An 11873-nucleotide genomic window follows, 5' to 3' on the forward strand; every position below is an offset into this window, starting at 1 on the left:
CACCACAACAGCAACCTCCAGAACTGCCAACAGCCACCTCAGTTGGCTACCCTGTATCAGTACGGGCCCCACACCACCGCATTCCCACTGTTGCCCATCAAACAAGGGAAGATGAGACCCTTGACACTTGCTCCCCCGCCCCCGCCCCGCTCCACTGCAAGACACACATGTCTTCAGCACCCAGGACAGTCTCCTCAAAAACCCTTAGCTGGTAAGAGGATACCATCTACTCACCGCTTTCTCAACTGCTCCACTCACTGCCCTCATCCCCAGATTCCTCAGAGCTTCAATCTCAAGGCTAAGATTGGCTCCTCTGTGTTCCGCATGGCCTGACCTTTCCTGTGTTCTGTTCAGGAAGAGGCTAGGAGGTCCTGAGAGGAAGACTTGAGAAGCTCTTAACCTTCCTCTGGAAGAACCAGGGCTAGAATAGCCCTCCTCAGGCCCTAACCCCCTTTCTGTGCAGTCCATTTCTTTCTCAATGACCCTCTTCTTTCCTTCCTTTGCCCAGCCCCACCTCAGCCCCAGTGCTGACCACCCTTCCTCCAGGCCCTGACCTTTCTACCCATGTCACCATACTGTCCCAGGAGGACCCACCCACCTTCCCTCACTCTCTCCTGAAATCTCTACAGTCCTCTCAGCTCCTCACCCAAGCCTCCTCTGCTCCCTGTTGCTCTTTCTCCCTCCCACTTCCCAAGTCCAGAGTCTCTGGCCTTTCATTCCTTGTTGGGTAAGCCAGGCTCCCAGTTGCCCCCAGGAAGTCCTGCTCCCTGGCTCACATCCCTCACCCAGAAAACCCTGCCCTCAAATGTTAAAGTACTTCATTGCTCTTCTCTCTCCTTTCTGCACCTGTTCCCTGGGCAATCATATCAGTCTCTTGCCTCCAGTTACCATCGTGGTAGTGTTCTCCCTGGTTAAAGTAGTCCAACTGTGCTTCAGAGTCCTGCTGACTCTCCTGCTTCCTTGACCTCGCTCCTCAGCTTCAGATCCACTTGCCCCAGTTTCTACAAGGCATCTCCACTTGGCAGTCCTAGAGACCCTTTCAACTCAACAGACCTTCAAGCTGAACTCACTATTTCCCACCCTCTTTCCCTGAGTCACCACCTATCTCCCCTGTCAAGATCATCAACACAGTTGCCCAAATCTGAACCTATAATCTATCCATGCTTGCACCTTCACCCTCAAATCTAATTAATCCCCAAGTGCTTTCTTTTTCCACCTCTTAAATAACCTTCTAATCCATCTCTTTCCTCTCTCCCTGCTGCTACCACCCACAGTCCGGCCACCACCATCTTGGTTGGAGTCCCGCTCTTCTCCCCTTCCCATCCACACTACATAGCAGCCAGAGAGATCTTTACACAACCTAAGTCTGACCTTTCAGTGGGTTCCCATTGCCCTCAGGATGAAGTCCGGACTCTTGAACATAGTACACCAGTCCTATGTACCTGGCTCTGATTGATGACTCAGAGCCTCTTACCACTCCCCACTGCCCACCGCCTTCCTTCATTGCTCTGGTTCAGGGTGCCCTGAACACCTGTCAAATGAGGACTGGACCAGAGGCTCTGCAAGGGCCTTCTAAGTCTTATCTTCTTTGGAAGTGACTCTGAGTTCTGCTCTGGGATTGCAACACTCCCTTCTCATGGGCTTAAGGGGGATACAGTAAGGATTGCCAGCCTTGGAAGGTCATCCAGGTGCAACCTGAGAGAGCCCAGGGAGGATCCATGCCTCTGAAGCTGACTTGCCTTCCTTCTGCCCTACCAGCTCAAGGGACCAGGCAAGACTGATGTTGCACACACTCCATCTGTTAGAGCCTCCTGTCCCAAGTCCCTGAGCCCCACCTCCTCTGCCACCACTGCCACCTCTCCATCAAGGAAAAATGTGACTGCAAAGAAGCCTGGGCCTTGGTACTAGGAGGAAAGAAGAAGCACAGTTGAGGATTATTAACCAGGGAAATCTGGTTACCTCCTGAAGGAAGTAACATAAAAGTTGAGACCTAGAGGGAGACCAAGAGTTCGTTTATTCATTCAACAAATAATTATTGAGCACCTAATATGTACCAAGTACTGTTATAAAAATTCAGGTTCATGTAAGTGAAGAAAATAGTCGAAGATGCCTGTCTTCCATGAAGCTTACGTTTTACAGCAAAACACAAACATAAGTAAGGCATTAACAAGAAGGAAGAGATGTGTTCTAGACGTGGAGAATAGCATTAGAAGAGGCAGGGCTGGAGAAGGAGCATGGAAACATCAGGAAACCAAATAAGTCCCTAAGACTGATGAGGGAGGATGGGGACTGCTCTCCAGTGCCCTCTAGAAGCTTAAAATGAGCTCTTCATTTCTACGCTCTCCTCCACTGCCCCCTCCTACCTCAATCCCAACTCCACCCCATAAAAGCTTTCTTCACCCAAGATCATTTCTAATTTCTACTTCCTTCCAGTCACTTTCCCCATCATCTTGCAGAGGTAGATGGTATGGACCAATTAAAGAAGCCTTCCATGCTTCACAGAGAACCAAGTGCCTTCTCTCTGGAAGGTTCCTGCTGACTATTGAGGAATATAAGCTATCTAGATGTCAGATCCCTCTGTGATGACAAGATAAGGCCAGCCATGGTGATGACAGTACCCAGAGTAGTAGTCCTTCAGTATATGCCCTGCACAGCAGCTGAAGCTCTTGCTTGTTCAGTAGGCTGGTTGTCACCCCCCAAAAAGTGGATAAACTAACTGAGGTTCCAAAAGCTGAAGAGGTCTGCCTATACACAAAACACCTAACGTTCCAGACTTCCAGGCCTCCAGTCTTTTTCTACCACCCTTTTCTGCCTCCTACTATCCTGAGGCCAGACATGCTGTGCTGTTATAATATCATAGTAACAACAGCAACAACAATAATAAATAGCAATTTTTGAGTATCATTTATGTGTCACATTATACTGTAAACTTTTATTTGTATTGTTTCATTTAGTCCTTTTATGGTAGCTATCTTTAGAAATGGCCCCCAGCTATTCCTTTCTGTACATACCACATCTCATCTCAAAAATAGAACCCATTTCTCCACCCTTTGAGTCTGAGCTGGCCCTGTGACTGCTTTGACCAACAGAATGTGGTGGAGGTGACATGCTTAGGCTCCTTGTTAGATGCATTCTCTCAGGCCTAAGGATAGAGGCTGCTCCTTATCTCTGCAGCTTTTGTATTCTTTAGAGTTCCTGCTTTTTACTAGTCAACCTCTCATTAATCCAATTTCCGGTGATAGTTAATAATTTTTATATTAAACTTTATATGTTCAAATTACTGTCTCCTGAATAGACCCTGATTGATACACCCTGACCAACAGCCCGAGCAGAACTCCCAGATTTACAGAATTTACTCCCACAATTACAAAGCGAGTAAAAGACTGAACCAGCATTGAAACATAGATTGTATTAACAAAACCCTTTTAAAGATATGAGCTCACTTAGAGAACCAGAAGGGACCTTAGGAATACAGTCCAACCTCCCTCATTCTATAGCTAAGGAAACTGAAACTCAGAAGGTGGAAGCAATTTTCCAAAGTCACACATTTGGGAAATGGGAGTCAGGACTGCGAATGACAAGCCCAGTTCTCCTGACTCTCACCCAGTGCTCTTCCTCTCCACCACACTGTCTCACACGCCTTCCTACCATTCTCACCACCGCACGCTTCCTTGTGCACTTTCTCCCTCCGGGAATGTCCCTGAGGTGGGGTGGGGGAGCGAAAGCTCCCTGGCTGAGAACTCCTAGGGCGCATTTGACCATGTCTAGAGACATCTTTGGTTGTCGCAATTGGAGCTGAGGGAGTAGTACTGGCATCTAGTGGACAGGTGTCTTGCTCGCCACCCACTGTTAGCATCCTACGGTGCCCAGGACAGCCCCACCACAAAGAATTCTCCAGGCCAAAATGTCAATGGCATTGAAATTGAGAAAACTCGGTCTAGAGAAACCATGACTACACAAGATTCCCTGCCTCCATGAGTCTTCTCCTGTTTTCCTAAGGCTTGGGTTGCTCAAACCAGATGGGTAGCATCTACTGCAGTCATTTTTACCTGCTGAAAAATAAACAAATGGATGGAGCGGTCCTGAGGAAATTCCTGGCAGGGAGCACCTCTCACAGGAGGACCCTGGCATTTTCAAGACTCTGAGGCACCAGGTTTGATTAGCTAACAATTAGTTTATTGGAAACACAGAGTGAAACAAAGGCAAACAAACTTGCTGGCATTGAGTCATTGGCTTTTTAGAAGCTTCTGCAGGCAGCCCTGGAAGGGAATGCTCTCCTCTCCCACAGATCACGTCCTTCACAGAGTTACAGGAAAACCACCATCAGTATTTCCCATCTCTGTTCCACAGGTTCAAGCTCACAGGCAGATTCCCAGGAAGTGCGGACAGGGAGATTCTGGGGCTTGCCCTGTTCCTCCAAGCTTGGGTGAATGGGTCAAACAAGACCAATGAATCCAGCAAAAAACAGAAGGCGGAATAAAGGATGTATCCTAAGGAGAACAAAGCAACTACTAGGGAAGGCTACAGAAAGAGACCAAGGTGCTGTTCCAGCCTCCCCAAGGTTCAAGGTGCCTAGGGGGATGGCACACACTGGGAGCAGGTAGGGAGGACGAGCAGTGTACACATCTGGCGACTTGTTCTTAGGAGGCCAGGGGCTGGTGGTGCGTGGGGTAGCACCAGGAGGGGCGTTCCGGTTGTGCATGGTCCTGGCTGGGCGGAGGATGCCGGTTACGCGCGCTGGCAGAGGCTGCAGCCTCCTAGCACTTCTTACAGCCCCCGGAGCAGGGGCCGCAGGCGTTGGCGGTGCCCACCACCACGTTGCCGCAGCAGGGGGCGCTGCAGACGCTGGTGCTGACAGCAGGAGCAGTACCGCTGCAGCAGAGATCGCCACAGACGACGCCACCGCGGGAGCTGCTGACGCCTGAATGAGGGGAGAACAGGCCCAGACATGCGTCAGGCATAGTCACAGCCAGCTGGCTTTGGGGCAAGCAAAAAATGCCCCCTCCCTAAAGGCACTGGGACCACCCAGCAGGAGAGGTGTAAGGGCTCTAGCTACTTACAGACATTCACGGAGCCAACGCCCTCACACAGCCTGTTGGGAAAGGAAAAGAGACTGGTCAGTGCTGTGGAAAAGCAGCGGGGCCCACGCGGCCAAAGCAAAAAGTAAGACGTGTGGCCCTCCTTGTGGGCAATAAATGGGCTAATCCAGAAGCCAGGAGAGCTGGTCACCAGCATGTGGGTTCTGAAGACAGAAGGCCTGGTATGTCTTGCTCGCCACCCACTGTTAGCTGAGCGACCTGAGATTTACCCTCCCTCCACCAACCTCCTCATGGGGACATCTACTCCTCCATCTGTTGTGAGGATGAAATCAGATATACATATAAGTGCCTAGTGCCTGCCACACAGGGAGCACTTCAGAAATGTTAGCTGCTACTGTTTCTGTTGGTGTATAAATGAATGGGATTTCAGAGGCCATTTAGAACAGGTTCAAAAACCATCCACACCAATCATCTCATTTGGCAGGTAGAGAAACTAAGGCCCAAAGAGAGGAAATAAGCAGTGATAGAGGGAGGGCTATAATTCAGGACATCTAACTCCTCCCAGCCTACACCTCTGTCTCCCTGAGGGACACACATGGAAGTCCCTGTGAGAGCACAGGAGCAAAGAGTTGTCAAAACCAGCTTGAGATGTGAGGAGAATTCATAGCCCCCCATCTAACCACCTACACCCAGGTTTCCAAATCTTCTGAGTTCACTTCAAGTGCCTTGTGTGGCGGAGGGGTGGCCCCTTGATGTCTAGTGTCATCTCCATGTGTCTCTCTCAAACTTTCAAATTTAGTCTTAAAAAACTCTACCTCCCAGAATTCTTCACTAATGAAACTCCCCAGGCCCAGTGAGCCCCAGTGCCTCTGAACTCTCCAGTGCAATTACTTGAATTTGTTGTGGATCTCTCCATTTTATCACTTTGATTCCGGCTACCAAACCTGTGTCTGCATCTCCGCAATACACAGGATGATCCCTGGATGCTCCATCTGCATCCTCACCATCCACTCCCCTCTGCCCAGGGCCAAGACCTTGGCTGTACACAAGAAGACGAAGGCTCAGGGTGTGAGAATCTGACCAACCTGGAGTAAGAACCAAAGGGATATGGTCTTCATAGGAGCTGCTCAGCTCCCCTCCAGCCATAAAAAGACTGAATGACCAACGTGTTTCCTCCTGCCCCCAAAGCAAACAACAGGCAAAAGAGCCCAGAGCAGGACACAGCAGCCTCAGGGGACAGGTCTCTGCTACCTGTTTACACTCAGTAATACCTGCTGCAATGGAAGACCACTTAGGGGTACTCACTGTAGTTAAAATATATGTGTGAGCTGATAAAAAAAAAAAAATTTAAAACCTGTTAAACATGTCATTATGGGATAAATATGTTCCTAGGGCTGGGACAGGGCCAAACTTGAGAAGAGAGCTAGAATCCTGAGGGACACATGCAATGAGGGCGTGGAAGGGCAGAAGCTCTATAGAGGGAAGGTGGCCCCAAATCCAGGCTGAGTTTCTGAAACAGTGATTACGACACCCTAACACCTCACTCTGAGGAACAGAATTACAAAGGCACCAGTCCCAGATCAGCACCTATGTGAGCATGAGAGACTCAAATAGCACTAGAAACATGCCTAAAGGATTTACTCAAATTACCTGTCCAGTTGCATTATGGGGATACTTGGACAAGAGAGGAATGATGCCAGAGTGTGAAGGAGAAGGCACACTGAGAACCCAGGCAGGGCTTGGAGAGAAAATTGGCTATACCAACCTCTGCTCCTCGCCCTCCAGCAGGCGCCTGTAGGTGGCGATCTCGATGTCCAGGCCCAGCTTGGAGTTCATCACCTCCTGGTACTCCCTGAGCAGGCAGGCCATGTCCTGCTTGGCCTTCTGCAGGGCGGCCTCCAGCTCGGCCAGCTTGCAGCGTGCGTCGCTGACGGCCGTCTCGCCCTGCTGCTCAGCCTGGGTCACTGCAGTCTCCAGCTTGGTGTTCTGGCGACCCAGAAGAGAACAAGGTGGGTTATGTCTCTGGGTCTCTCTGTTCATTTCCTGAGTGTGTCCAGGCTCTCCCAGCCAGCTGGGAACACCCAGGAACAGGCCCGTCACTCCATCACCTGGGTCTCCCTGAGTGACCACAACCCACAACTCTAGTCATGCAAATGGGCTGGAGAATGAATGCCGAGATCCACATTGGGCAGACATTGCCCATGGGACCCTGGCGAGGCCCCCAGCCTCTCTGGTGTCTAGGCCACAGGTGACCCGTACCTGGCACTTGGCATTCTCGACCTCGGCGGTCAGCCTCTGGATCATGCGGTTCAGCTCGTTGATCTCCTCCTTGGTGCGGCGCAGAGTCTCCCCGTGCCGGATCACCGTGGCCTTCATCTCCTCACACTGCGGGGAAGCACAGATGCTCCTGAGGCTCAGGATTGGACATGCCAGCCAATAAGTATGCCAGGGATGATAGTGCAGGTTGTACAGTGTTTGGCCTGTGCAACCAGCCGTGGCAGCCCCGCTCTGCCACCCCAACCTTAGAACTGTCTGTCCTTTGTTACTATCCCTAGGGATCAGGATGCCTAGACAAAAGAAGCCTTTCTAATATATACCTCAAATCCCTCCCAGGACCACGTCTAGGAGGCAGGTGTCCCGTGCCACTCACCTTGCTGCGGTACCAGGACTCAGCCTCAGCACGGCTGCGGCTAGCGATGTCATCGTACTGAGCCTTGATCTCAGCAATGATGCAGTCCATGTTCAGGTCCCGGCTGTTGTCCATCTTGACGACGACCGAGGTGTCTGAGATGTGAGAATGGAGGACACGGATCTCCTGCAGATGAAGGGTGGTTGGTAGGTGGAAGGATCTAATTTATGCCACAGCCTCATGCACCATAACATATACCCGATTTTCTCAGCCCTTCCCTGGTCTCCACCCTCACGGACTGCAGCCCCCTGCCCAAATCTCTGTCTATCTCCAGTCCCTGGCCAAAGCCCTCTTCTCCAGGCCAGCTGTCGGTTTTATGCCTGGACCCTGACCCTCACCTCCTCATACAGTCGCCGTAGGAAGTCGATCTCCTGGGTCAGGGCCTCCACGTTGGCCTCCAAGTCCGACTTGCGGAGGTAGGCGCAGTCTACATCCTGGAAAGGTGAGAGTCTTTGAGCTCAGAGGACCCCTGGTGGCTGTCGGCCCAAACTCTCCTCTCTTCTCACCCATTTGTGGAGGCCACAGGGAAAGCACACCAGTGTTCCTAGTCCCATTCCACCTCCATACCTTCTGACCATCGCGGGATAGGCCTCACAACCTCCTCGCCTTCTGAGAACAAGCCCCTTTGAGCCTTAGAGAAGGGCCACCAGCTTTTCCCTCCTCCCACCTGAGATGGCTTACTCTCCCATTTCTCATTTTATCCTCCCCTATTCCAGGAAGCCTGCCCAGACTGACACCTGCTCAGCCACCTTGACCCCTCCCTGTCCCCCAGCACTCCCCCAAGACTCTACCTGCCTACTTCTGGTTCTGCTCCATTCTCGCCCATGCCTTGGGTCTCTGCCCCTCCTTTTGGTCAGACATCCCATAGTGCTAGACAGGACAGTGTCCCTCGACATAGACTAAAACTGCCAAGTCTCCGTGGGACCCAAGCCACAGGCCACAACCTCTGAAGTATAAAGCAGGACATCCAGAGGTCAACCCAGCCATCTCCCTGCCCCAGGGCAGGGTGTTAGTGGACAATCCAAGGTTATTGTCTTTTGTCAAAGCCCTAGAGGCACCTTTCCTGACCTGACCTCTGGGAAGTCCCCACCCTGATATGGCAAGGTCCTGCACCCCACGCTGAGGTTGACACCCTCTGGGTCTCTCCAAGAAGAGTCTGTCTGTCATTCTGAGATTCCTGATGTCTGTGCTCCCCGATCCCATGTTACTCACCTTCTTCAGAGCCACAAACTCATTCTCGGCTGTTGCTCTCAGAGAAACTTCCTCCTCATACCTGAGGCAGAAGAGGACAGAGATGGAGGTCACAGGAGGGCAGATCTCCCCAGAAGCCCCTCCACTTCATACCAGTGAAGTGGGCAATATTAGGAACCTCCCAACACGGCCAGACCCCTGGCAGCCCTGTTGGGACCTTTTGGTCGGATTTGAAATATGTCTGTGATGTTCTCTCCATTTCGAATTGAGGGGTTCAGGGAGCTGACCTTCTGGGACCTCACAGCCCTGTGTCCCAAAGTTACTCTGATGTTACCTCAAGAGGCAAATAAGGTCTCGACACCCAGCTAGGAGTGCACGGCATCCCTCTGGGGCACTACAGCCCAGCATCCCCTCACCCGGGTGTCCATCCTGGCTCACGTGTGGGGACCTGTGAGTTTCAGAGGCCATCAGCACTCAGCACCCTAGGCAGCAGGTCACCCAGAGCCCCAGGACCTGTCAGCCCTGAGCGACACCTGGACTCATATCTCCTCTATGTGCTATAGGTGGGAGCCTGAGGGGTCAGCAGGAGAAGGCCTGGAAAACAGCAGAAGCCTCCTCCCCACAGAGCACGGGAGACAGCTGCTGGGTGATCAGACTCCGAGAAGAGAAGGCTGAAGTAAGAGAGGTATCTCTTGGGAGCATCACGGCCCTACCCTTAGGCGGGCATCTGGGCAACAATTGCACAGGTGTAAAGATCGTGCTGCTACACACTGCCAACCTGGCCTGCAGGGCTGCCCCCTTCACTTGGAAATTCTTCTCATGTCTAATCCAATGGCCTTTAACTTAAGTCATTTCCTGTGCCCGTCGTCACTCCTGGCTACACTCACTTCTTCTTGTAGCCCTCCATCACCTCCTGCACGTGGTTGAGCTCTGAGGCCAGCCTCCCGCTGTCGGCCTCCGCGCACTCGGCCTCCCGCCTCAGCGTCTCGATGTAGCCCTCGAACAGCGGCTCCAGGTTGCTCTCACAGCACTTGCGGTTCTGGTAGAACTGCCACTTGGTCTCCAGCAGCTTGTTCTGCTGCTCCAAGAAGCGCACCTGCCATTCAGGTTGGGGAATAAGGGTCAGATGTCTCTTGGTGCCGCAACACCAATTTGGGGTGTTGCTTTAGTGTAAACTTTGAAAGCCGAAGCTCAGCATAGGTGAGACAGAGGAGGACAGTGGGAGACAAGGCAACTTCTAGATTTCCTGGTTATGATCAATGTCTGGATTTTCCTATTTAGGGATGGGAACAAGGGGTTGGGAAAGCTCAGTCCCTGTCATGGGTGAACTGAGTTATTATGTCAGTCTGATGAATCCAGGTGGCATGTGGTCAGGAGGCAGGTAGAGGCTCAGTCCCTCACCTTGAAGCCAGAGGAGGGGCCCTCTTAGGCAGAGTTCTCAGATTCAGAGAACAGCATGGTGTTTGTGGTGATAGGTAACAGGTAGACGATGTCATAGGCCTGCTAAAGAAGAGCTCTGCTACCCTGGCCCCTCCCTCACTTCATCTGCTAGCCAATCAACACCACTCCCTCCCCTCTCCCGCAAGGAACACGTCAGGCTCCCCAGCCTGGGGCTGTTGAAACCTCTGTGATTTCAGAAGCAGCAGTAATTTTCTTCCTCGATTTCCTGAAATCTAGCTTGTACCCCAGAGCAGCCAGGTCGCACCTCTCTTCCACAAGTTCTGCCTATCTGAACTCTCAGCTGAGCCTTCTGGGTCTTGTGTGAGTGCCTGTTAGTGTTTGTGTCTCTCATCGGAATGGGAGCTCCTGCAGGCTGAGCTCTTTCTGCCTCTGACTTCTCTGCCAGTGCCCAGCCTGAGTCCTGTGCATTGGTGAGGTTCAGGGTGATCAAGGACACCCACCTTGTCGATGAAGGCGGCGAACCTGCTGTTGAGACACTTGATCTGCTCCTTCTCCTCGTGCTTCACGCACTGCGCGTTGGGGTCGATCTCCAGGTTGAGGGGCGTGAGGAGGCTCTCGTTGACCGACACGGTGGTGATGCAGGGCGGGCTGGGTCCGCACACGCCGCCCGAGCGGTATCCGAAGCTGCGGCCACAGGAGCCAGAGCGGAAGCCCCCGCAGACGCTCTGGCTGCCAAAGCCCCCGGTGAGGCCGCGGTAGCAGGAGAGGCCGCGGTAGGGGGCGGCCGTGATGCAGCAGCGGCCGGGCCGGGGCCCGCAGGCGGAGGCGCAGCTGAAGGCGCTGCCAGCACAGTAGGATCCACAAGTCATGGCGTTTCTTTGGGGCACGGGAATCTCTGAGGAGGGAGTGGTAGTAATGGAAGGTACAATGGACGAAGCGTTTACGTCTCAGACATCTTTGGGCCCTTTATATATGTGGGGAGCCTGATGCGTCCACAGGTTAGGAGCAATTAGTTGTCTTTTATTGGCTTGAGTTATTTAGCTGCTAGCTCCTCCCTTAATGTGCTTAATTGGGGGCCAGATGCGGCCAGATGTTTATGGCCTTTTACCCTAAACTGCACAATTTTTATCATCAAAGGGCCAGCTCACTTCCCCCACACCCACCCCAACCTCCCCATACACAGTCGGGAAACTTAGGTATTGGAAGTTAGGGGAGCAGTGACTCAGGTTGGAATGGAAGGGAAGGGCGGGGCTGCGGGTCCCCCTGTACCGCCCCATTTAATGACGTCACACCCCATTTGATGACGTCGCACCGCTATCCGTGGTGCTGATCGTACTAGCCTCAGGGACACTGGGAGAGTGTGAGATGAACAGATGATTGGAACCTGGGATGCGTTTGGTGATTTCCCTCACACTGATGCCCTCTTTCTGCACTCCCAAAGCCCCAACATTTACACAATCTCTCATCTCAATTACCCCGCACGAGTCCAACACCCCACATCATTCCCATATCCATCACTTACACTTATCAATATATTCGCTGTCCTCTCTCTC

General features: G+C 52.3%; 1 protein-coding gene and 1 long non-coding RNA gene across 2 annotated transcripts; one reads left to right on the plus strand and one right to left on the minus strand.

Annotated features, from left to right (window-relative positions):
• Positions 1-4170: 4170 nt before the first annotated feature.
• LOC120602213 (keratin, type II cuticular Hb6) lies at positions 4171-11478 on the minus strand. The gene is made up of 9 exons (XM_039862240.1): positions 10821-11478; positions 9807-10015; positions 8941-9001; positions 8067-8162; positions 7690-7854; positions 7299-7424; positions 6805-7025; positions 5061-5092; positions 4171-4921 (listed from the first exon to the last, which is right to left on the minus strand). The coding sequence occupies exons 1-9, from the start codon at positions 11187-11189 to the stop codon at positions 4758-4760; spliced, it is 1443 nt and encodes a 480-aa protein (XP_039718174.1). The 5' UTR covers positions 11190-11478; the 3' UTR covers positions 4171-4757.
• On the plus strand, positions 6925-9811 carry LOC120602216 (uncharacterized). Its single transcript, XR_005652656.1, has 4 exons — positions 6925-7048; positions 7653-7874; positions 8029-8170; positions 9483-9811. It is a non-coding gene; the product is annotated as an uncharacterized LOC120602216 (long non-coding RNA).
• Positions 11479-11873: the final 395 nt, after the last annotated feature.

This window comes from Pteropus medius, unplaced genomic scaffold, assembly GCF_902729225.1.
Source record: "Pteropus medius unplaced genomic scaffold, Ma_sr-lr_union100, whole genome shotgun sequence".
NCBI classification, from domain to species: domain Eukaryota; kingdom Metazoa; phylum Chordata; class Mammalia; order Chiroptera; family Pteropodidae; genus Pteropus; species Pteropus medius.